The 26,336-nt window shown below is 42.7% G+C and overlaps 1 protein-coding gene across 2 annotated transcripts; it reads left to right on the top strand.

Moving 5' to 3' along the window:
• Positions 1-13,701: 13,701 nt before the first annotated feature.
• Positions 13,702-25,009, top strand: LOC110536385 (sin3 histone deacetylase corepressor complex component SDS3). Of its 2 annotated transcripts, none has more exons than XM_036936336.2 (11): positions 13,702-13,926; positions 15,786-15,855; positions 16,007-16,062; positions 17,850-17,921; positions 18,310-18,329; positions 19,231-19,387; positions 20,928-21,023; positions 21,276-21,362; positions 21,601-21,706; positions 23,378-23,462; positions 24,237-25,009. In XM_036936336.2, exons 1-11 carry the CDS (start codon positions 13,815-13,817, stop codon positions 24,333-24,335), a joined length of 960 nt encoding a protein of 319 aa, XP_036792231.1. In that variant the 5' UTR covers positions 13,702-13,814; the 3' UTR covers positions 24,336-25,009. The 2 variants fall into 2 exon arrangements, with proteins under 2 accessions (XP_036792231.1, XP_036792233.1); XM_036936338.2 differs by lacking the exon at positions 13,702-13,926 and adding an exon at positions 14,280-15,583.
• The last annotated feature ends 1,327 nt before the right edge of the window (positions 25,010-26,336 follow it).

Here is a 26,336-nt window from a genome sequence, read left to right on the forward strand (position 1 = left end):
GGAGCGGAATCAGTGCCATGGTATTCTACATTAAACACATGGTTTCCATGGTTTCCTGGTGTTTGATGCCATTCCATTTGCTCCGTTCCGGCCATTATTATGAGTTGTTCTCCCCTCAGCAGCCTCCACATGACATTTTGGTCATTCAGCAGACCCTCTTATCCAGAGTGACTTAAAGTTAGTGCATTCGTATTAAGATAGCTAGGTGGGACAACCACATATCACAGGCATAGTAAGTACACTTTTCCTCAGTAAAGTAGCTATCAGCAAAGTCAAAGCTAGACAGGGGGAGAAGGGGGAATCGATTGCAAGTGTTGGTTCAGAAAGAAAAAAAAATGGGGGGTGTGGGTCGAGGTGAGGTGGGGAATCATTTTTTTCAAGATACTCTTTTGAAGAGGTAGGCTTTCAGGTGCTTCAGAAGATGGGCAGGGACTCTGCTGTTTAAGCTTCAGGGGAAAGCTGGCTCCACCATTGGGGTTCGAGGACAGAGAAGAGCTTGGACTGGGCTGAGCGGGCGATGGGCCTAAAGACCAGAGGTGACATAATGGACTGCTCGGGTTGGGCTGTAGGGTTTGAGCATAGCCTGAAGGTAGGGAAGGACAATTGGATAGAGTGCAAAAAGCTTTGCTAGGCAGTACCGCAAGTATCTGTGAACCCCCAGATTCAGAAGCTTAAAATCCCCATTTAATGTTTGCCCAACATTTTGAGAGAAAAAAACTAAAATTGAACATAATTCATAATGGTTTTTATTTTAGTTAGTTTTGGAGTTAAATGTAAGAATTTCAGTATAGTTTTAGCTCTTCAAATGGGTTTGTTAATTGTTTTAGACGGAAGTCGTTGAGCAAAGTCGGTAAGTGAAGTCTGGGGAGGCACATGTGCACATATGCAAGTCGGACTACTTCTGCTGTTTCAAGGAAACTCGACAATGGCAGACATGGCTTTCACCTTTGTTATTGCAGATGAAGTGGATGCTATCGAAATTGGTTCTACTAAGCTATATGGAATTGCTTTAACAACGTCATACCAATGATCATTTTGTTATTTGATTTAGGAATGTTACACCCTTTGAAGTAACCCAAAAATATTTGTTTAAATGCTTGATCATTTTTTTTTTTTGGCCTTACTTCTATTAGTACATACAAACTCATTGAACAACAGATTAACCTATCCCCAAAAATCTAAAGGAAGTTTGTTCTGAAGTGTCTGTCCTATATCTGAGAGATATACGTTTTTGTTTTATATGTAACAGTACAAATTTAGACCGTCCCTCGCCCATACCCGGGCGCGAACCAGGGACCTTCTGCACACATCAACAGTCACCCTCGAAGCATCGTTACCCATCGCTCCACAAAAGCCGCGGCTCTTGCAGAGCAAGGGGAACTACTACTTCAAGGTCTCAGAGCAAGTGACGTCACTGATTGAAACGCTATTTAGCGCCCACGCTAACTAAAATAGCCGTTTCACATCCGTTACACTCACCCCCCTTTTGACCTTCCTCCTTTTTTTTCCGCAGCAACCAGTAATCCGGGTCAACAGCATCAATGTAACAGTACAAATTTAGACCGTCCCTCGCCCATACCCGGGCGCGAACCAGGGACCTTCTGCACACATCAACAGTCACCCTCGAAGCATCGTTACCCATCGCTCCACAAAAGCCGCGGCTCTTGCAGAGCAAGGGGAACTACTACTTCAAGGTCTCAGAGCAAGTGACGTCACTGATTGAAACGCTATTTAGCGCCCACGCTAACTAAGCTAGCCGTTTCACATCCGTTACATATACATGTAGTTAACCTCTTATTTTTGGCATTAAACAGTCTCCATATATACTGTACTTCCATTCACTTTTTCAACTGGTACCCAGGACCTTCAGACGAGTCTTGTAAGGCCTGTGGGCATCCTAGAGCAAAATAACATGTACGTGTTCGTGAGAGTCTCTCCTTTCCATAGAGGGGTCAGATTAGTGTGTAGCCCAAACTGTTTGGACGCTACAGAGAGAAGTTGGCAGATCGGCTGTCCCAAGACACTTGTAGAGAACACCATCCTGAGAGTGAGAGTCTCATCTTTCCATCGAGGGGTCATGCTAGTTTCTAGGCCAAACCGTTTGGACGCTACAGACGATTCTGTGAGAAGACCGATTTTCAGGATACCTCATGGTCTGACACATACCAAAGACGTGGAAGTGAGACATCGGCGGATGTGGTGGATTGAGACGCGTCCAATGCAAGACACCAGATATCTCTCGTTTAAACTGACAGCTTTTTATGTTTGTTTTTAATTACGCAAAATCAACTCTAGGGTGTTTTAAAGGACCGTTTTCGGGACATTGCCAGTGTAGAAATCCCCCAGATTAACAAATGCGTCGTTTACAATATGTATAACATTTTATTCACACGTAATAAACAAATCAACACTTTTTTTTTGTTTTTTTACAACAATATTACAGACAAGACAAATTCCTGGCTATAACATGGGACACAACATTACAGTTGTCAGCTATATTGTCGCAAGTTGGATATTTTATTTGTTAATGTAAGAAAGGTGGATCGAAAATAGATTGTAAAGGATGTACGGATTAACATCTATTTAAGCTCTGAAGGTTCATCCGCCCAAAACAGTAAACATGCATTGATAATAACCAATGATAGGTGACGATATCAACCATTTATGATTTCCAGTCGACTGCAGTCTTTGATCACATGCTGTAAAGGTCATGCAGTAGACAAGTTGAAAGTCAGACAATGTGTATACCCATAATGCAACACACTTTGCCTTGACAAAAGTGATTTGGTTGAGCGTGCCCCATGTCTATGGTCCAGACGGAGGGGAAATCCGCACACAATGCGTCCCTGACCACCTCCTGAAGTGGTCGTCCAGATCTGAACACAATACGACTTTTGTGCGTCTAGATCTGTCTTTTCAATGTGATCTTCGTATTCTGATACTAGAAGTCGCATGTAAGTGTCAAGTGTAGACACAGTGCTCTGACCTCAGTCTCCTCCTGCTGCACAGGAAGAGTGGATGTTCCTGTATCCCTACTACCACTACTACCACCTGTGGACATAGCCTGGAAGTAGGGGTGCTGGTAGTGAAATGGTAAAACTGAAAGAATTTGTGTTGTAGAAAATGAAAAAAATCCCTTTTATTTCTTTCATCACATTCCCAGTGTGTCAGAAGATTACATACACTCAAATAGTATTTGGTAGCATTGCCTTTAAATTGTTTAACTTGGGTCAAATGCTTCGGGAAGCCTTCCACGAGCTTCCCACAATAAGTTGTGTGAATTTTCTGGCCCATTCCTCCTGACAGAGCTGGTGTAACTGAGTCAGGTTTGTAGGCCTCCTTGCTTGCACACATTTTCTCAGTTCTGCCCACAAATTTGCTATAGGATCGAGGTCAGGGCTTTGGGATGGCCACTCCAGTACCTAGACTTTGTTGTCCTTAAGCCATTTTGCCACAACTTTGGAAGTATGCTTGGGGTCATTGACCATTTGCGACCAAGCTTTAACATCTTGACTGACGTCTTGAGATGTTGCTTCAATATACATGTTGCTTCAATATATAGATCAATAGCATCATTTTCCGTCCTCATGATGCCATCTATTTTGTGAAGTGCACCACTCCCTCCTGCAGCAAAGCACCCCCACAACATGATGCTGCCATCCCTGTGCTTCGCGGTTTAGATGGTGTTCTTCGGCTTGCAAGCCTCACCCTTTTTCCTCCAAACATATGTTATGGCCTAACAGTTCTATTTTTGTTTCATCAGACCAGAGGACATTTCTCCAAAAAGTACGATCTTTGTCCCCATCTGCAGTTGCAAACCGTAGTCTGGCTTTTTTTATGTTGGTTTTGGAGCAGTGGCTTCTTCCTTGCTGAGCTGCCTTTCAGGTTATGTCAATATAGGACTCGTTTTTACTGTGGATATAGATACTTTTGTACCTGTTTCCTCCAGCATCTCCACAAGGTCCTTTGCTGTTGTTCTGGGATTGTTTTGCACTTTTCGCATCAATGTACGTTCATCTCTAGGAGACAGAAAGCGTCTCCTTCCTGAGCGGTATGACGACTGCGTGGTCCCATGGTATTTATACTTGCGTACAATTGTTTGTTCAGATGAATGTGGTACCTTCAGGCGTTTGGAAATTGCTCCCAAGGATGAACCAGACTTTTTTTTTTAAATGAGGTCTTGGCTGATTTCTTTTGATTTTCCCATGATGTCAAGCAAAGAGGCACTGAGTTTGAAGGTAGGCCTTGAAATACATCCACAGGTACACCTCCAATTGACTCAAATGTTGTCAATAATCCTATCAGAAGCTTCTAAAGCCATGACATAATTTTCTGGAATTGTTCAAGCTGTTTAAAGGCACAGTCAACTTAGTGCATGTAAACTTCTGACCCACTGGAATTGTGATTCAGAGTTATAAGTGAAATAATCTGTCTGTAAACAATTGTTGGAAAAATTACTTGTGTCATGCACAAAGTAATGTCCTAAACTATAGTTTGTTCACAAGAAATTTGTGGAGTGGTTGAAAAATTAGTTTTAATGACTCCAACCTAAGTGTATGTAAACTTCCGACCTCAACTGTATATACAGTGGGGCAAAAAAGTATTTAGTCAGCCACTAATTGTGCAAGTTCTCCCACTTAAAAATATGAGAGGCCTGTAATTTTCATCATAGGTACACTTCAACTATGACAGACAAAATGAGAAAAAAAATCCAGAAAATCACATTGTAGGATTTTTTATGAATTTATTTGCAAATTATGGTGGAAAATAAGTATTTGGTCAATAACAAAAGCTTATCTCAATACTTTGTTATATACCCTTTGTTGGCAATGACAGAGGTCAAACGTTTTCTGTAAGTCTTCACAACGTTTTCACACACTGTTGCTGGTATTTTGGCCCATTCCTCCATGCAGATCTCCTCTAGAGCAGTGATGTTTTGGGGCTGTTGCTGGGCAACACGGACTTTCAACTCCCTCCAAAGATTTTCTATGGGTTTGAGATCTGGAGACTCACTGTCAACTGTGTTTATTTTCAGCAAACTTACTGTATATTGTATGAATATAACAAGATTCAACAACTGAGACATAAACTGAACAAGTTGCACAGACATGTGATTAACAGAAATTGAATAATGTGTCCCTGAATAAATGGGGGGTCAAAATCAAAAGTAACAGTCAGTATCGGTGTGGCCACCAGCTGCATTAAGTACTGCAATGCATCTCCTCCACATGGACTGCACCAGATTTGCCAGTTCTTGCTGTGAGATGTTACCCCACTCTTCCACCAAGGCACCTGCAGGTCCCCGGACATTTCTGGGGTTAATTGCCCTAGCCCTCACAGATCCAACAGGTCCCAGACGTGCTCAAAGGGATTGAGATCCGGGCTCTTCACTGGCCATGGCAGAACACTGACATTCCTGTCTTGCAGGAAACTACGCACAGAATGAGCAGTATGGCTGGTGGCATTGTCATGCTGGATGGAGGGTCATGTCAGGATGAGCCTGCAGGAAGGGTACCACATGAGGCAGGAGGATGTCTTCCCTGTAACGCACAGCGTTGAGATTGCCTGCAATGACAGCAAGCTCAGTCCGATGCTGTGACACACCGCCCCAGACCATGATGGACCCTCCACCTCCAAATCGATCCTGCTCCAGAGTACAGGCCTTTGTGTGTAACGTTCATTCCTTCGACGACAAACGTGAATCAGACCATCACCCCTGGTGTGACAAAACCGTGACTCGTCAGTGAAGAGCACATTTTGCCAGTCCTGTCTGGTCCAGCGACAGTGGGTTTGTGCCCATTGGCGACGTTGTTGCCGGTGATGTCTGGTGAGGACCTGCCTTACAACAGGCCTACAAGCCCTCAGTCCAGGCTCTCTCAGCCTATTGCGGACAGTCTGAGCACAGATGGAGGGATTGTGCGTACCTGGTGTAACTCCTGGTGTAACTCGGGCAGTTGTTGTTGCCATCCTGTACCTGTCCATTAGGTGTGATGTTCGGATGTACCGATCCTGTGCAGGTGTTGATACACGTGGTCTGCCACTGCGAGGATGATCAGCTGTCCGTCCTGTCTCGCTGTAGCACTGTCTTAGGCGTCTCACAGTACAGAAAATTGCAATTTATTGCCCTGGCCACGTCTGCAGTCCCCATGGCCTCCTTGCAGCAGGCCTAAGGCACGTTCACGCAGATGAGAAGGGACCCTGGGCCACTTTCTTTTGGTGTTTTTCAGAGTCAGTAGAAAGGCCTCTTTAGTGTCCTAAGTTTTCATAACTATGACCTTAATTGCCTACCGTCTGTAAGCTGTTAGTGTCTTAACGACAGTTCCACAGGTGCATGTTTATTAATTGTTTATGGTTCATTGAACAAGCATGAACAAACCCTTTTCAATGAAGATCTGTGAAGTTATTTGGATTTTTACGAATTGTCTTTGAAAGACAGGGCCTTGAAAATGGGACGTTTCTTTTTTTGCTGAGTTTATATATATACTGAACAGAAATAAAAATGCAACATGTAAAGTGTTGTCCCATGTTTCATGAGCTGAAATAAAAGATCCCGGAAATGTTACATGCACACAGAAAGCTTATTTCTCTCAAATATCGTGCCCAAATATGTTTACATTCCTGAGAATTTCTACTTTGCCAAGATAATCCATCCACCTGACAGCTGTGGCATATCAAGAAGCTGATTAAACAGCATGATTAAACAGCATGATCATTACACCTTGTGCTGGGGACAATATAAGGCTACTCTAAAATGTGCAGTTTTGTCACACAACACAATGCCACCGATGTCTCAAGTTTTGAGGGATGGTGTAATTGGCATGCTACCTCCAGGAATGTCCACCAGAGCTGTTGCCATGGAATTGAAAGTTAATTTCTCTACCATAAGCCGCCTCCATCGTCATTTTAGAGAATTTGGCAGTACGTCCGACCGGCCGAACAACCGCAGACCAAGTGTAACCACGTCAGCCCAAGACCTCCACATCCGGCTTCTTCTTTTCTTTTTTCCTTTTTTTTTACCCCTTTTTCTCCCCAATTTCGTGGTATCCAATTGTTGTAGTAGCTACAAACGTACGGGCTCGGGAGAGACGAAGGCTGAATGTCATGCGTCCTCCGATACACAACCCAACCAGCCGTACTGCTTCTTAACACAGCGCGCATCCAACCCGGAAGCCAGCCGCACCAATGTGTCGGAGGCTACACCGTGCACCTGGCAACCTTGGCTAGCGCGCACTGGTGCGCGATGAACATCCGGCTTCTTCATCTGCGAGATCGTCTGAGGCCAGCTACCTGGACAGCTGATGAAACTGTGGGTTTGCACAAAAAAAATATTTCTGCACAAACTGTCAGAAACCGTCTCAGGGAAGCTCATCTGCATGCTTGTCATCCTCACCAGGATCTTGACCTGCCTGCAGTTCGGCGTCGTCACCGACTTCAGTGGGCAAATGCTCACCTTTGATGGCCACTGGTCTGCTCTTCACGGTTTCAACTGTACAACTATTCAACTGTTGTGTGGGTGAGCAGTTTGCTGATGTCTACATTGTGAACAGACTGCCCCATGGTGGCGGTGGGGTTATTGTATGGGTAGGCATAAGCTACGGAAAACAAACACAATTGCATTTTATCGATGACAATTTTAGTACACAGAAATACCGTGATGAGATCCTGAGGCCTTTCATCCGCCGCCATCACCTCATGTTACAGCATAATAATACACAGCAGCAAGGATCTGTACACAATTCCTGGAAGCTGAACATTTCCCAGCTATTACATGGTCTGCATACTCACCAGACATGACACCACCCATTGAGCATGTTTGGGATGCTCTGGATCGATGTGAACGACAGCGTGTTCCAGTTCTCACCAATATCCATCAACCTCGCACAGCCATTAAAGAGGAGTGGGAGAACATTCCACAGGCCCCAATCAACAGCCTGATCAACTCTATGCAAAAGATGTGTCGCACTGCATGAGGCAAATGGTGGCCACAGCAGATACTGACTGTTTTTCTGATCCACGCCCTCTACCTTTTATTTTTGTTATTAATTTTATTGAACCTTTATTAAACTCGGCAAGTCAGTTAAGAACAAATTCTTTTTTACAATGACGGCCAAACCCAGACGACTCTGGGCCAATTGTGTACCGCCCTATGAGACACCCAATCACGGCCAGTTGTGATTCAGCCTGGAATCGAACCAGGGTCTGTAATGACACCTCTAGTACTGAGATGCAGTGTCTTAGACCGCTGCGCCACTCAGGGGCGAAAATCTGATATCAACTTTGGAGGGGACAATTACATTACATTTTCTCCATGGCTTTTCTCCAGTTCCTAAATCCTGCACTAATGAAGGCAACATTTGCTCTTTGGCCAAAAGATGGCTGGCTTGAAAACCCTTGACTACAGTGAATACAACACTCCTTTTATTGATGGTGTATAATGTAGCCAGGGGAAATCGCCAAACCATCTCTCTTGAAACGTCAACACTCTGTTGGCAAGAGTTTGCGGTTCTGTAAATTCTGGGTGTGGCTGATATGGTTTTGTGCCATTGAGGTCATTGGACAATGCTGTGCCACTGTCCCCATATACTGGTGCTGCTGGCAACAAGGTTGACACCTGGTCCTGCCGTGGCTGTGACACTGTCCTCTGAAGTCTCTCTCCCTGGCTCTTTCCCTTTCACCACCCTCACTGCCTCAGTCTGTCTCCTAGAAAATAAATAAGGTGTTTGCCATACTCCTAACTACCGGTACACAAAACTAAACAATTAATCACAACAGCAATACCATTGCCTTAAACAAATCTTAGTTCAGTCACCAGTTTAAGTTGAGAGTGGGGGTATCCATGGCATTTTCAAATGATGTCCCTGTTTTACAAGTCATTTTTTTTAGAACCTTTCATAATGTTGCCAAACAAAGACTAAACAAACTTACCTGAGACTCCCTGTCTCTGCCAGTCTGTCTCTGCCAGTCTGTCCCTGCCTATCAGTCTCTGCCAGTCTGTCCCTGCATATCTGTCCCTGCCCATCTGTCTCTGCCAGTCTGTCCCTGCATATCTGTCCCTGCCAGTCTGTCTCTGCCAGTCTGTCCCTGCATATCTGTCCCTGCCAGTCTGTCTCTGCCAGTCTGTCCCTGCCCATCTGTCCCTCCATATCTGTCTCTGCCAGTCTGTCCCTGCCCATCTGTCCCTGCCAGTCTGTCTCTGCCAGTCTGTCCCTACATATCTGTCCCTGCCAGTCTGTCTCTGCCAGTCTGTCCCTGCCCATCTGTCCCTGCCCATCTGTCCCTGCCAGTCTGTCTCTGCCAGTCTGTCCCTACATATCTGTCCCTGCCAGTCTGTCTCTGCCAGTCTGTCCCTGCCCATCTGTCCCCAGCTCTGCTGTCTGTGTGCCATCTGGTGCCTGCTCTGCCTAATAACATCATTGTGAAATATTTCCATTAGCATTTCACTTCTTTCTAATGAACATTTTATCAACTTGTCTTTGAGATATTAGGCTACTAGGGTTCTTACTTTGCGTTTTGGTGTACTGAAAAATACTCTGATGTCTGTCTTTTTAATTTTTTTCTGACATTTTTCTACCTGGCTGGCCACACACACACACACACACACACACACACACACACACACACACACAGTGTGTCGGTTATTTACAGTAGGAGATGGGCTCCTATCATCTTATCTTCTATCATTCTATATGGGCTTCGATCTAAACGGTAGCTAGCAAATGTGACACGGATTGCAGTGACGAGTTGACAGCTGTATGAGTTCACCATTTACACAACATATGCTGCAACCTTTTGGAATTTTAATATAGTTTGTTTCATATTGGCTGGCTTCAAACAATGGCGTTTCCTATAATCTTTGCTACCTAGTTAAATAAAGGTGAAATAAAATAAAAAAATAAAAGTTCCATAGGGACAAGTTAGCTTTTGCAACGAGACCATTAAAGATATTTAAGACAATGGTAGAAGAGAGTGTAATTCTGTTCAGTTTGGAGTTCAGTTTATCGCTGGCCTTATCACAGGGACTTTGAAGCACTACAGCTGCATGCTGATCTTGGAATAAACTGATGATAGCAAAGATTCCATCTTTGACGACGCCACATAAATGGAATAGGTACTAGCTAGCTTAATAGTTCATATTTGCCCGCTAGCTCTGCAAATTCAGCTAGTGTGTGTGTGAACCCTGCCAACATAAAAAAAAAACATTGCTATGGCGCGATTGATTGGATTAAGTTACGTGCATTGAGTGCCTTTCAGACAGTAGATACGAACCCTCTGTTACCTAGCCAGCTAAGGAACTGGCAGTGAATCAAACCATTGTGAGGCAAAGGGCAGGGGGTCGCAATCTTTTATAACTTAAAAATGTGCTATTAAGTGTCTATAATCAGCACAAGTGCTTTCATTGAGTATTATTCATATTATTTAAATGACATAGTTATGTTTACAGTGATATATTGGGGGGGACAAATCATATTTTTCCCAGGATGGGGGAGTCGTGTCCTCCCCGCCCCCCTGGGATTTCCGCCTATGGCGCCACTCAGAAGCATAAGGTATCTTTTTAACGGTAGGGTGGCTACTTTGAAGAATCTCATATATATTTTGATTTGTTGAACACTTTTTTGGTTACTACATGATTCCATATGTGTTATTTCATATGTTGATGTCTTTAATATTATTCTACAATGTAGAAAATAGTGAAAATAAAGAAAAACCCTTGAAAGGGTAGGTGTGTCCAAACTTTTGACTGGTAATGTAAATAGGAAAGACACAACGAGACAACAAAAATACTATTTATACTATTAATAGATACAGTGCCTTGCGAAAGTATTCGCCCCCCTTGAACTTTGCGACCTTTTGCCACATTTCAGGCTTCAAACATAAAGATATAAAACTGTATTTTTGTGTGAAGAATCAACAACAAGTGGGACACAATCATGAAGTGGAACGACATTTATTGGATATTTCAAACTTTTTTAACAAATCAAAAACTGAAAAATTGGGCGTGCAAAATGATTCAGCCCCTTTACTTTCAGTGCAGCAAACTCTCTCCAGAAGTTCAGTGAGGATCTCTGAATGATCCAATGTTGACCTAAATGACTAATGATGATAAATACAATCCACCTGTGTGTAATCAAGTCTCCGTATAAATGCACCTGCACTGTGATAGTCTCAGAGGTCCGTTAAAAGCGCAGAGAGCATCATGAAGAACAAGGTCCGAGATACTGTTGTGAAGAAGTTTAAAGCCGGATTTGGATACAAAAAGATTTCCCAAGCTTTAAACATCCCAAGGAGCACTGTGCAAGTGATAATATTGAAATGGAAGGAGTATCAGACCACTGCAAATCTACCAAGACCTGGCCGTCCCTCTAAACTTTCAGCTCATACAAGGAGAAGACTGATCAGAGATGCAGCCAAGAGGCCCATGATCACTCTGGATGAACTGCAGAGATCTACAGCTGAGGTGGGAGACTCTGTCCATAGGACAACAATCAGTCGTATATTGCACAAATCTGGCCTTTATGGAAGAGTGGCAAGAAGAAAGACATTTCTTAAAGATATCCATAAAAAGTGTTGTTTAAAGTTTGCCACAAGCCACCTGGGAGACACACCAAACATGTGGAAGAAGGTGCTCTGGTCAGATGAAACCAAAATTTAACTTTTTGGCAACAATGCAAAACGTTATGTTTGGTGTAAAAGCAACACAGCGCATCACCCTGAACACACCATCCCCACTGTCAAACATGGTGGCTGCTTTTCTTCAGCAGGGACAGGGAAGATGGTTAAAATTGATGGGAAGATGGATGGAGCAAATACAGGACCATTCTGGAAGAAAACCTGATGGAGTCTGCAAAAGACCTGAGACTGGGACGGAGATTTGTCTTCCAACAAGACAATGATCCAAAACATAAAGCAAAATCTACAATGGAATGGTTCAAAAATAAACATATCCAGGTGTTAGAATGGCCAAGTCAAAGTCCAGACCTGAATCCAATCGAGAATCTGTGGAAAGAACTGAAAACTGCTGTTCACAAATGCTCTCCATCCAACCTCACTGAGCTCGAGCTGTTTTGCAAGGAGGAATGGGAAAAAATGTCAGTCTCTCGATGTGCAAAACTGATAGAGACATACCCCAAGCGACTTACAGCTGTAATCGCAGCAAAAGGTGGCGCTACAAAGTATTAACTTAAGGGGGCTGAATAATTTTGCACGCCCAATTTTTCAGTTTTTGATTTGTTAAAAAAGTTTGAAATATCCAATAAATGTCGTTCCACTTCATGATTGTGTCCCACTTGTTTCTGATTCTTCACAAAAAAAATACAGTTTTATATCTTTATGTTTGAAGCCTGAAATGTGGCAAAAGGTCGCAAAGTTCAAGGGGGCCGAATACTTTCGCAAGGCACTGTACATATTAATATTCTTAGAGTACAGTTCAATTATATCTTTAGAAAGAGGAGAGGTGCTGTGATAATGATTTTTTAAATTTGTTAAAAAGCGAAACCTGCTTTTTGCCTGAGTAACCTCTTGTGGCAGAGCATTCCACAATGACGAGGGATTCAATCTGTTTTTGGTTGGGGTACTGGGAAGAAACCCAGAGTGGCGTGTCTGGGGGGGGGGGGGGGGGGGGTATGTCTTGTGCATTCGTAAAGTATTCAGACCCCTTCACTTTTTCCACATTTTGTTATGTTACAGCCTTATTAGGTAAATTAGGTATTTCTGATTAAAAAAAATTATTTAAACCCATTCTCTGTGCCGTATTGCTTAATCATAGCAGTCATGCGAGTTAAATCGACATCCATTGATAGAAAAGTGTGTAAAGGCAAATTATTTCCTTTGAAAAGCCTTTGCGTTATGACAGCTCGCAATAGTTTGCTTATACCGTCATTACAAATTACTACAATATTCCTTATTAATTGCCTCTAACGATATGGAAAATGGTTTATAGGATAAATATGGCAACTCATCTCTTGCCGTGGGAAAAAAATATGGCCTTGTGTTCCGCGCTTTGGGCAGGTTTTTAGTGCTTTTTCTGCTGGATATTTTTGCTAGACCTAGATTACCTGGTCAATATAATGGATATTCTGTGTTTGGGGTCCCTATGGTTTTGTCAAGGTATATGTCGGTGTATGTGTGATGACCGCAAAAAACGAACAACCCTACTCAGCAACTATTTCGAATACCCAGGTTTAGGGATATTAATAGTTTAGTGTCTATACAGTTATGTGAACGTGAGGGACGTAAATACTTTCAAGACACGCACTTTACCCCGATAGCCATTATGTTATGATTGACCCAGCGCAGGGTCAATTCGTAACAAAATCGAGGCTAGCAAATCAACATGTGGCAAATGTTGGCACTCAATGTAAACCCTTTGCTGTTGGGAATTAGCTGACTGGTCAAATAAGAAACAACGGTTTACTAATATGAAGTGAATGGTTGTCCGGCATGTGCAATTCTGTATAGCATTTAATTGTAAACTTATACAAATCGCTGAAAATCTTTTGCTCTGCACAAGGGCTGACCTCGAAATGCCTAATTAGACTGCTAAAATATAGCGAAGATACTGGTAACTAACCCTGTTTCATGGAAAAACGCTATTTAATTTATACTATTACATTGGTGTATGCATGACACAAAGATGTGATAAAATTACTATTAAAAAGAATCTCTACAGTTTTGTTTTAAGTATTTTGGTCAGGCGCAATAACGGCCATCTTACTTCTCATGGGGTCTTAACAGATGTAGGCGCTGTTTTGTTCTGAACTGCAAATTCCAAATCGATTGTTTATCTAACGTTTGTTTACATTTTTACTTGCCATCAAATGGCTTCTACTTTACTATCACCGATGGTAGATTATTACAATGATGAAGAAGAACTTGATAGTGTGGACGACGACGATGATCGAAGCTTCAGGGGAAGAGACTCGGAAGAAGGTAGGTTCGCCAATGTAGCACATTTTGTTAGCTAGCTACTCTTGTGATATTTGCTAATAAACGTTGTTACTTTTCTCAAATAGTCTCCTAAAACTAGTGTGACCTTTGCACGTTTTTTATTTTTTAATACATTTTTTTTAAAGAATGAACCCATCCCCATTGAAGAGTAAAGTTTGCGCCAGCTTGGGTAACTAACGCTAGCTAGCCAGCGTTGAATTAACACAGGTTTCTATAATCCAGCTTGTTGTTCGCAGGAGTTTAATCATGAGTCCAAACTGTTAAAAACGAGAGTTTCTATTGGACAAATTCAGGTAGGTCCCGCCCCTTTTCGTTTGGTTGTAATGAATACGCCCCTGGCAGGAAAGCTACCTGTTAGTGTAGATGAGGGACAAGTTCATTATCTTTTTTAACTTTCATGTTTAGCGGTCAAGCCCGGCTTTATTTTTATACAGCAACACGTTGTCAAGTGGTGGACAGACAGCGCTAACGTAATATATATATATATATATATATATATATATGAGAGAGAGAAAGTAGTCTTTGTAACCGTGCATTGGACTTGGAGTCTCGATTTTGGAGTTAAATTCGTAACAAACAGGCAGGCAGTCATTCTCAGTAAAACATTTGTAATGGTTGACAGGTGGCAAGAAAGACTCATTTGCTTTAACACCAATATGATTTCAGTGATTGGCCTTTTCTGACACCGTCTTGCCACTGTTGGTGTGAAGTATAAGAAACTATATTTGATTTTGTAATTTCAGCTCTCCTTACATGTCCAGTTAACTTTGAGGCCAGCCATTTCATTGGGTACGTGCGTAGATGAAGGTGGTTTGTTGGGATTTAGCTAAATTAGGTTTTAAGGCCGCGCGCTGATGCAGGCTATTTCCAAATGTCACGTTGCATTTGTGCTGTTAACTTTGGGTATATCTACAGATTTAAGCAATGACCCTTTACTCATGTTACCTGTATTTGATGGAGAGTTGTGTTAGTCTTGTCAATGCTAAGTCAACCATTCACTGGTGTTGTAACTAGCTAGCAAGCGTTAACGTTACGCCGCTAGCTAGCGTTAGCTACCATCAGCTGACAGGTCACCGGCAAAACCTGCTTTGGCGCTGGCAAACTCAGTAGCTAACGAGCTAGTCAGGTATCTAAAATAGGTACACAACTACGTATTCTCATGCAGGCCACGCAGAGATTGCATCTAGCTAACAACATTTGAAACCGGTTCAATTGCCAAGTCTTGAATTAGCTGTTGCTAATAGCTAAATTGGCTAGCTTGACAAATCGCTCTCGTATTTGGCTTCATCAATTTGCTACGCGTTAGCAACGGGACAAATGTTAGGCACTCAATGTAAACCCTTTTGTTGAGAATTAGCTGGCTGGTCAAATAAGAAACGACTGTTTACTAATCTGGAGTCACTGCCCGGTCTGTGCAATTCTGGTTAACATTTAATTGCTAACTTTTTTTTGATAGAAATGAGCAAGCCTGTTAGCTGAACGCTTAGTTAGCTAGCTTGCCATCTTGCGTGTGGCTACTTTAGCCTACGACATAACATTTCGCATTTATCAGACGACCTTGTTTTACTTTGTTAGTTTATTTTTGTATAAGTCTAAAGGGAAATGGCTGGTAACGCACTCATTGGGGATCCAAATAAAGGTAACTTGACTGAGTAGCTACATCTATCCTACTACTGTTTCCAGCTTTCCTAAAATTAGAAATTTCATTGACTTGCTATTGAACAAATTGTTCTGAAAATGTTTTCTTGGCATAGGCCCTATGTCATATGATATTGGTGAACTGTTAGCCTACTTACTGACGTCCGCCATTTTTTTTCTTTTTTTTCTTCTCCCTCTTTCAGACACAGAAGATGCCAGTGAAACTGACCTGGCGAAACATGATGAGGATGACTATGTGGAAATCAAAGAACAGTGAGTGTTGTCCACCAATTGCACGGTTACACTGGATAGAATATATGTTGACTTGGATGAAATGGGATGTTCAAAATGTAGCCTGATCTTGAATGACTACAGTTACAGATTTAGTAGTTGGTTGTGATAATCATGTTTTATTTGGTTTCAGGATGTACCAAGACAAGCTGGCATCATTGAAAAGGCAGTTGACGCAACTCCAAGAGGGTAGTGTCACTGTTTCCAATTATCCTCACTGCGTTTATGAATTAGGCCTATCCTATAATCAGTTCATTATCCTCCTTGCATTCACAATCAATGTGATTATCAATGTCATGAATTCCTCCGCGTGCATAAGTAGAGCTGAGCAGACCTATCATTTTGCACAACTGTTATGATGGCTCCTCAGAGGGTGGTGCTCTTTGCTTTCAGAGATTGGTTGGATAAGAAGTTGGAAGTTTACGTACACTTGTTTTTCAACCACTCCACAAATGTCTTGTTAATAAACTATAGCTTTGGCAAGTCGTTTAGGATATTTACTTTGACATTTACATGACAAGTCATTTTCCAACAATTGTTTACAGACAGATTTCACTTATAAAAAAACACTCACAATTCCAGTGGGTCAGAAGTTTACATACACTAAGTTGACTACCTTTAAACAGCTTGGGAAAGTCCAGAAAATGTTGTCATAGGCTAATTGACATAATTTGTCAATTGGAGGTGTACCTGTGGATGTATTTCAAGGCCTATCGTCCAACTCAGTGCCACTTAGCTTGACATGGGAAAATCAAAATAAATCAGACAAGACCTCAAATAAATTGTAGACCTCCACAAGCCTAGTTCATCTTTGGGAGCAATTTCCAAATGCCTGAAGGTACGACATTCATCTGTACAAACAATAGTATGCAGTTAAACACCATGAGACCACGCAGCTGTCATACTGCTCAGGAATGAGACACTTTCTGTCTCCTAGAGATTACAGTACTTTGGTGCGAAAAATGTATATCGATCCCAGAACAGCAAAGGAACTTGTGTAGATGCTGGAGGAAACAGGTACAAAAGTATCTATAACCACAGTAAAACAAGTCCTGTATCGACATAAGCTGAAAGGCCGCTCGGCAGGGAAGGAGCCACTGCTCCAAAACTACCATAAAATAGCCAGACAACGGTTTGCAAGCTGCACATGGGGACAGAGAGCATACTTTCTAGTCTGATTAAATAAAAATAGAACTGTTTGGCCATAATGACCATTGTTATGTTTGGAGGAAAAGGGGGAGGGTTGCAAGCTGAAGAACACCATCCCAACTGTGAAGCATGGGGGTGGCAGCAGCTTGTTGTGGGGGTGCTTTGCTGCATAAGGGACTGGTGTACTTCACAAAATAGATGGCATCGTGAAGAACGAAAATGATGTGGATATATTGAAGCAACATCACTCAGGAATTTAAAGCTTGGTTGCAAATGGGTCTTTTCAAATGGACAATGACCCCAAGCATACTTCCAAAGTTGTGGCAAAATGGCTTAAGGACAACAAGGTCAAGGTATTGGAGTGGCCATCCCAAACCCCTGACCTCAATCCCATAAATTTGTGGGCAGAACTGAAAAAAACATGTGCCAGCAAGGAGGCCTACAAACCTGACTCAATTACACCAGCTCTGTCAGGAGGAATGGGCCAAAATAACCCAACTTATTATGGGATACTTGTGGAAGGCTACCCGAAACGTTTGACCCAAGTTTAAAGAATTTAATGGCAACGCCACCAAATACGAATTGAGTGTATGTACACTTCTGACCCACTGGGAATGTGATGAAAGGAATAATTCTCTCTACTATTATTCTGACATTTCACATTCATAAAATAAAGTGGTGATCCTCACTGACCTAAAACAGGAAATTCTTACTAGGATTAAATGTCAGGAATTATGAAACTGAGTTTAAATGTATTTGGCCTAGGTGTATGTAAACTTCTGACTTCAACTGTATATGCTGTATTTTAATTAAACTCTTCCCTGCAGGAACACTTCAGGAGTACCAGAAGAGAATGAAGAAGCTGGACCAACAATACAAGGAGAGAGTCCGCAATGCTGGTAAGAAAATGGCACTGTTGTGGAATAGGATCACTGTGCTCATCCCTAAATGGCTCCCTATATAGTACACTACCTTTGGACCAGGGCCCATAAGGCGTAGGGTGCCAGTTGGGATACACGCAGTCACCGTTAAGTTGTTGCCACATGGAGAGACCTCATTCTGTGTCATTTAAAGTTGAACACCCAAAGTGTGTGCTGCATTTTTGAGGGAGCCAGCTTGTAAGCATTTACTGCACCATTTATTCCTGCTGTGTACATGATGAATAAAAACACTATTTTTTTGTGGTTGTTGGTTTTGTGCTTAAAGTCAATGTGACAGCCAGGGATTAACTGACAATGCAGTCAACATGAGCGTTAACATTGTAATTTGTCTGTTTCTTTCTTATAGATCTCTTTCTCCAACTTGAGGTAAGGGATGTTTTGATATTATTACCTAACATGGAAATTCAACTGACTCCTTCACCTGCGAATTATTGCATTTTTTTAAATGTATTTTATGGCCTTTCGACACAATCTCTGGTTCCTTCTCTCTCTGGTTCCTTCTCTCTCTGGTTCCTTCTCTCTCTGGATCCTTCTCTCTCTGGATCCTTCTCTCTCTGGATCCTTCTCTCTCTGGATCCTTCTCTCTCTGGATCCTTCTCTCTCTGGATCCTTCTCTCTCTGGTTCCTTCTCTCTCTGGATCCTTCTCTCTCTGGATCCTTCTCTCTCTGGATCCTTCTCTCTCTGGATCCTTCTCTCTCTGGATCCTTCTCTCTCTGGATCCTTCTCTCTCTGGATCCTTCTCTCTCTGGATCCTTCTCTCTCTGGTTCCTGCTCTCTCTGGTTCCTTCTCTCTCTGGTTCCTTCTCTCTCTGGTTCCTTCTCTCTCTGGATCCTTCTCTCTCTGGTTCCTTCTCTCTCTGGTTCCTTCTCTCTCTGGTTCCTTCTCTCTCTGGTTCCTTCTCTCTCTGGTTCCTTCTCTCTCTGGATCCTTCTCTCTCTGGATCCTTCTCTCTCTGGATCCTTCTCTCTCTGGATCCTTCTCTCTCTGGATCCTTCTCTCTCTGGATCCTTCTCTCTCTGGTTCCTTCTCTCTCTGGTTCCTTCTCTCTCTGGTTCCTGCTCTCTCTGGTTCCTGCTCTCTCTGGTTCCTGCTCTCTCTGGTTCCTTCTCTCTCTGGTTCCTTCTCTCTCTGGTTCCTTCTCTCTCTGGATCCTTCTCTCTCTGGATCCTTCTCTCTCTGGATCCTTCTCTCTCTGGATCCTTCTCTCTCTGGATCCTTCTCTCTCTGGATCCTTCTCTCTCTGGATCCTTCTCTCTCGCTCTCAGACAGAACAGGTGGAGAGGAACTACATCAAAGAGAAGAAGGCGGCGGTGAAAGAGTTTGACGATAAGAAGGTGGAGCTGAAGGAAAACTTAATTGCTGAGCTTGAGGAGAAGAAGAAGATGATAGAGAATGAGAAATTAACAATGGAGCTGACAGGCGGTAGGAGAATCACTGAGACTGTCTCCCTCCTCTCATCACACTCTGGGGGGGGGGGGGGTAAAAAAGACTGATGGGTGACGGTTGGTTTTTGCTGAGGAAGAAGACTATGTAGGCTAACTTATTTTATCCTCAGTGGAAGTGTTTTGGAGATGGAGTTTCTTAGCTCATCTTATATCTCACAACCTTCATACTAACAAGGGCTAAAAGTCTTAGATACATTGTTTTCACTCTCTAACTTGCAGATTTTTAATCATTCAATTGAAGCCTCCTGGGCTTTTCACACACGGCAGTGTCTAGGGTTTACTGAGACAAGACGGCAAGAATCGTGCAATCTAACAGGCGTGCCACAAATGGGCAAATCACGGCGCAGAATGGCTTCTCGGTAAGCACAACTCATCGGTCCTTGTCACAGATGAGCTATTGCAGCAGACGACCGCACCGGTTCCACTCCTATCAGCTGGGCATGCAATCACCAACACTGGACAATTGAGTGGAAAAACATTGCCTGGTCCAACGAATCCTGGTTCCTGTTGCCATACAGATGGCAGTCAGGATTTGGAGTAAGCAGCATGAGTCCATGGCCCCATCCTGCCTGGTGTCAATAGAGGCTGGTGGTGTAATGTTGTGGGGAATGTTTTCCTGGCACACGTTAGGTCTCTTACCAACTGAGCAACATTTCCATGCCCAGGTTGTTCTGGAGGCAAAGAGGGGTCTGACCCTGTACTAGAACTGCACTGTTGAATCGGATCACTGAATGTGTGTGTGTGTGTGTGTGTGTGTGTGTGTACACACACTGAGTATACCAAACATTGGGATCATGGAGATGGCCCATGTTGACTCCAATGCTTCCCACAGTTGTCAAGTTGGCTGGATGTCCTTTGGGTGGTGGACCATTCTTGTTAAAACCCAGCAGCGTTGCAGTTCTTGACACACTCAAACTGGTGTGCCTGGCACCTACTACCATACCCTGTTCAAAGGCCCTTCAATATTTTCTCCAGCCCATTCACCCTCTGAATGGCACATGTACAATCCACGTCTCCAAGGCTTAAACATCCTTCTTTAACCCGTCTCCTCCCCTTCATCTACACTGATTTGAAGTGGATTTAACAGTTGACTTCAATAAGGGATCATAAGATTCACCTGGTTAGTCTGTCATGGAAAGAGCAGGTGTTTTCTTTTGAACTTTTTAATTTAACTAGGCAAGTCCGTTAAGATCGACATTTTATTTACAATGACGTCCAAACCCAGACGATGCTGGGCCAATTTTGCACCGTCTTATGGGACTCCCAATCACGGCCGGTTGTGATACAGCCTGGTTACAGCCTTAGACCGCTGCGCCACTCGGGAGCCCCAAGTTTTGTATACTCGGTGTACATGTACCAATATAGCTTTCCTCTGTGTTATACCCACATGAGTGTCACCCATATAGTTATTAGAATGTACATTCCCATTGAAGTGCTCTGACAGGTGGACTTAGTAGTAATATTTCTACAGTGTCGGGTGCATGGCGGTAAGCTCATTCCATATTACCCCTGTGTAGATTCCATGGAGGTGAAACCCATCATGACACGGAAGTTAAGGAGGCGGCCCAACGATCCAGTCCCCATTCCAGACAAGCGGAGGAAACCTGCACCTGATATCCTTTACTAGAGGTCCAATCACTGTCTGTCTTGTCTACAACAGTGTTGATCCATGTTAGACACTGTCCAGCTTCAAAGAATCTCGTCTTGACTGATTAGTTACATTTCACTTCTTTTTCTTTTCATCTTCACAGGGTTAAAACTTACTAGATACAGTTTTACCCCTTCACAGAAATATATATATACACACACACACACACACACAAATTATGATTTGATTAAGACGAGTTGTCCTTAACGATCCACACCTCAGCTTAACTATTTGCTAACCGATGACCAGATCCTGGAAGATCTGCGAATACTGAACAAGCAGCTGAAATCCCCTAAGCGTCCAGGTATGTGAGCAGTCCATTTTTTACAACTGTTTGGATTGTTTTGTTTCAGTCTAAATGCCATCAAGCCAAAATTAAGATGAATCAAGTTATTATACAGGATTTTTGTTCAGACTACAAAAACATGTTTATTTTATTTACATTAAACATCAAGAACTCTTTGGCTGGCAGCGTTTTTAGTAAATTAACTATTTACATTGAAATTACTTTAGTTTTTCTCACACCATGTTTTCTCCCCCAGTGTCTCCGTCGTCTCCAGACCAAATGCCCACCATTCCAATGGAGGCCCCCTCACAGCGCTATGAGGCCCGCATTGAAGAGGGAAAGCTGTACTACGACAAGAGATGGTACATGCACACTGACTATCTTTTTCAATTGGTTGATTAGACCATTTAAAAAAAGTTTAAAAAAATACCAGACAATGTCATGATGAAGAAAGATGACATGTGATTTAAGCTGAGTGGCACAGCTGACTGAAACAGCAAAAAGGGGGAATTTTGTACTTTTATTGTCTGCTGTTGTGGTTTATCGCTGTTTTAATAGGATTGGTCTAAATATAAGATCTACTGAACTGATTCCCTATAATATAATACCTAGTGTTTTAATTCATGATGCGCTTGACTTTTATTTGCCACTAGATGGCGCCACAGCCGTGTAAATCCTCATGCTCTACTCACTGAAGAATTCTTGGCTTTGCTGATATGTCTGTTTTTTTTAAGACTTCAAAAACAAGATTCAAGAAATGGAAATCATGTTTGTAGTATGTTTATAGTAACATTCCCTCTGGCCAATAGGTCATATTTCATATTAACCAATGGGTGGCTGGAATGTTAGCCAGGCAAGCTCATACTACCTGTCACCATGAAATTACATTACATCGCTATCATGAGGATGGAACATGGGTTTTGGCGTACAGAGCAGTATGCCATTTGGTGATAGTTCCATAGGCTGACAGAAATGACAGTGTTTGCTTGGATGGGATAATCTGTCCTCTCAGGCCCTTTGGGTAAAGAGTAGCTCTCTGCATAGGACATCACGCACCAATGAATAATTCCTTTTGAAGAGTGGAAAATGTGAAATGTGCTCCTCTGTGATATTAAAAATGGCTTTCCATGACTTTCATGTAGCCTTTGATCAATTCTGAAGTGAGAGAGGATCTCAGTTGAGTGAAGTGTTCGCTGCTATCGTTCTCGCTCCCACAGTCTCACCAGACCTAGGATAAGAAAGGCTGAGGGGAGAGGATGGTGAAGACTCAGCAGCCATGGTTGAAACCACATGTGTTTCTTCTCCTTTCTCCCGGTAATGATGTTTCATCTAATGCGCTTGCCTGAAAGCAAGACAGCTGAAGCAAGCGGACACATTTTCTTCAATAAAGAAATAAACCTTTTACTGATTCTGTCTGTTCCAGCTTGTCACTCCTTTTCACTTACCTCAGGGACTCTCTCCTCAGCCACAATCAAAGACTACCTAGCTTTTGGTCATTTTGTTTCTCTCTCCATTACAGCATTGTCAGATTATATATTATAATCTTTAAGGGATTGTGTGCTCAAGAGGATATTGTCCTATAGGTTTCAAAGTCCTTATCTGAGTGGACAGTTATTCCTGGGGCGGCAGGTAGCCTAGTGGTTAGAGCGTTGGGCTAGTAACTGAAAGGTTGCTAGATCGAATCCCTGAGTTGACAGATTAAAAATCTGGCAGTTAACCCACTGTTCCCCGGTAGGCTGTCATTGTAAATAAGAATTTGTTCTTAACTGACTTGCCTAGTTAAATATAAGTAATTCCTTCTCGTACCCCTCACTCAATGCCAGATAATTAATCCTGTTATACTAAATGAGCTACGTGTAATATTTTATAGGTCATGGTTTCGAAAGGCTTAGAAATTCCTACAGCAATTTAAGATAATTATCATATATATATATATATATATATATATATATATATATATATTTTATATTTTATATTTTTTTATTTTATTTATTTATTTATTTATAAATAACAACTTGTGGCTTTCCCATCAGGTATCATAAGAGCCAGGCCATCCACCTGGAGTCCAAGGAGAACACCAAGATCAGCTGTGTCATCAGCTCAGTGGGAACAAATGAGGTGGGTTTCAGTTCTCATTTCCACAGCTACAGCTCTATGCTTATACCACTTAAATCCATTATATATTAGAGGGATCCATGACTTGCTAGTATAGAGTTAGGGTGGTCGTAGTAGTCTGTCCGAAGTGCAGTGTAAGTATTGTATGGTGGTGTTTTTAAAAAACTTATTCAACCAGGCAATTCAATTAAGAACAAATTCTTATTTCCAAGATGGCCTGGCAAAAGGCCTCCTGTGGGGACGGGCTAAAAACGAAATGACAAAACGGGCAACAGACGGCAGCATGCATACAACAGCAAACTGTCTGTGAAGTAAAACGACATGCTTCCTTACATAAGGCTACGCAAACTAGTGACATGGGGTGACAACCAGGAACAACTACATGTCTCAACAACTTGTTCATCATCTATTTGTCCTTTGAACTCCTCCAGGGACAATAGGTCCTGGAGTTTTGGTTGGCTTGGAGGGAATTCCAACCCCAGGTGGCTAAGTAAAAGGGCCATTTTTCCATGCTCTGTTCTAATTTTGAGGGCTCTTAGCATAAAACAAGATTGAGATCTTAGCTTGTATGTGTTTTCATTTCGAGCTGGAAGATAGGATGGAAAAAATTATAGTTTTCCTAAAAATGGCCTGATATGTTTAATACAGTATATAAATTGTGGGATGTTCTTTTGATAAGTTTTGGAACTCCTGATATGATGAGCACCATGCTTTTATTATATAGAGGCTCTTTTGTAAATGACCATAATGAGTCCTATTGGTTGGGTTTCCCCTCAGATCTGGGTGAGGAAGACCAGCGACAGCACCAAGATGAGGATCTACCTGGGACAGCTACAAAGAGGAGCGTTTATCATCCGACGGCGGTCGGCAGCGTAGAAACAACACCGTGCCCCTTCACACTTTCTCTTCATCCATCCATCCATCCATTCCTTCCATCTTGTACATGCAGTGTGTTGCTCCCCCCTCCCTCACGTGGCTCTCTCCCTCATCCCTACTGTGTGCTTGGAGGAAGTCTTCTCCATAACTTCCTGGTGTTTCAATCAATCAGGACCACAGGAGGGGAAGAACGACGCTTTCTGTCAGTCTTTTTAGACATCACCAAGCACACGTGGAAGCCTTTCTCCTTGCTAGTTTTGGCTCAAATAGCCCTTTAGGCAGTTGAGTAGACGTGCAAAGACTGGATAGCCTTGGTATATCAAAAGTTGTCATAGCTACACTACCTTGTCATAGGCTTAGTGAAATGATTTCCATTTTGCTTACGCCATCCAATGCTCTCAGATCTCCACAAGTGCTTAGGGGCTGACGGTCGGTGTTTTGATTGGTCTTCCTTTATATACCTAACTTGGTTCTGTAACAGTTTCAGTCAGCTGTGCCACTCAGCTTAAATCGCATGTCATCTTTCTTCATCATGACATTGTCTGGTATTGTTTTTTCTGGTCAATTAACATTTTATCTTTTTTTCAGAATATATCGGATAGACTTAAGGTTTTAATTTTGTATCTGTATTATTGACATTAAATGAGTTCAGTTAAACCGAAATGTTGAATACATCTGACGTGTCTAAACTGGTTTTGTCCATGGGAGGAAGGTGAACCATTTTATATTTGATTGTTTTCTTGTGCGTTCCATTTATTAAATGTAACTGACAAAAGGCAGTAAGATACCAGCCACCACTGATCTAGCTTTCAGGGCCGGGCCCCCCCGCCGTCACATGGCCAGCGGGTCCCCCCCCCCCTCGCTACCGTAACGTGGCCAACGGCTCCCCCCCGCTACCGTAACGTGGCCAACGGGTTATTGCCGTTCCACTGCTGTGTTACTGACGTCATCCATTCTTCTCTAAATGGATGTTCTCACCTGGATTTACCTGTTTCACATCGTCTCACAGTATAAGTACTGGATCAGCTCTCTCCCGGTCTTATTCATTATGATCTGAAAGGCAAAAGTGATCCTAGATCAGTACTCTTACTCGGAGACACTTTGTTGATATAGAGCTCTCCACCACAGAGCTCCTCATACCAGTGATGTCGCCAACACTGGGCCGTGTCCCAAATGGCACCCTATTCCCTTTTTATAGTGCACTTTTAACCAGAGCCCTATAGCCCCTGGTCAAAAGTAGTGCACTACCCTATGGGCCCTGGTCAAAAGTAGTGCACTACCCTATGGGCCCTGGTCAAAAGTAGTGCACTATAAAGGGAATAGGGTGCCATTTGGGACACAATCCATGTTGCACTTGTAATAATCTCCACCTCTTAGTAAGCATCCCACTCCACATGCTCTCTCCTTTCGTCCATCTTATAAACACCTTTCCAGTCAGATCTGAGTGTGTAAATGTCTGATAGTCTTGCCCGCTATCTGGGATTAAGCCCTCCCACAAACCTGCTGCTAACACACACACACACACACACACGCCTGGCTCGTAGGGAGACAATAGCCAATAGACATGGTTGAAGTCAGTATAATCAGCTGAGAGGACACTGCAGTGTAAAGTCAACAGGAAGCAGGAGGGGTTTGATGTTCTGTTAATTAACGATGTGTAGCCAAGCGTTGTGTGTGTCAGCTGGGGGAAATACTCACTGGAGTCATTCTGCCACGTGGTTATTGCTTGTGTGCATAAAGGACCACCCAGGGCATCAATAAAATCCACCAGCTCCACCCCCCCCCTAAGCAGCCACTTCCTGTGCTTTCCTCTTTAAACTGCATTGGCTCCACCCTGTGTGTGTGTCCAGCACATCAATACATGTCGGCAGCCCTAAAGCTGCTTCTTGCTCAGAGCTATCTGTTGGGACAGGTATTCCTAAACGGGTACGCCCAATGCCGTCGGTGGTACAACAAATAAAAACCTGATTTCACATTTTAATTTTTTTTAAATTCTCTCTT

The sequence above is a fragment of the Oncorhynchus mykiss genome, chromosome 11, assembly GCF_057628025.1.
Source record: "Oncorhynchus mykiss isolate SJ-2025 chromosome 11, ASM5762802v1, whole genome shotgun sequence".
Lineage (NCBI taxonomy): Eukaryota > Metazoa > Chordata > Actinopteri > Salmoniformes > Salmonidae > Oncorhynchus > Oncorhynchus mykiss.

Bases quoted from the DNA above. Each gene is read 5' to 3' on its own strand.
- LOC110536385 (XM_036936336.2), top strand. From the start codon at position 13,815: ATGGCTTCTACTTTACTATCACCGATGGTAGATTATTACAATGATGAA. The intron at 13,927-15,785 runs GTAGGTTCGCCA...TCCCTCTTTCAG, and splicing joins GGGAAGAGACTCGGAAGAAG to ACACAGAAGATGCCAGTGAA. The intron at 18,330-19,230 runs GTAAGGGATGTT...TCTCGCTCTCAG, and splicing joins ATCTCTTTCTCCAACTTGAG to ACAGAACAGGTGGAGAGGAA.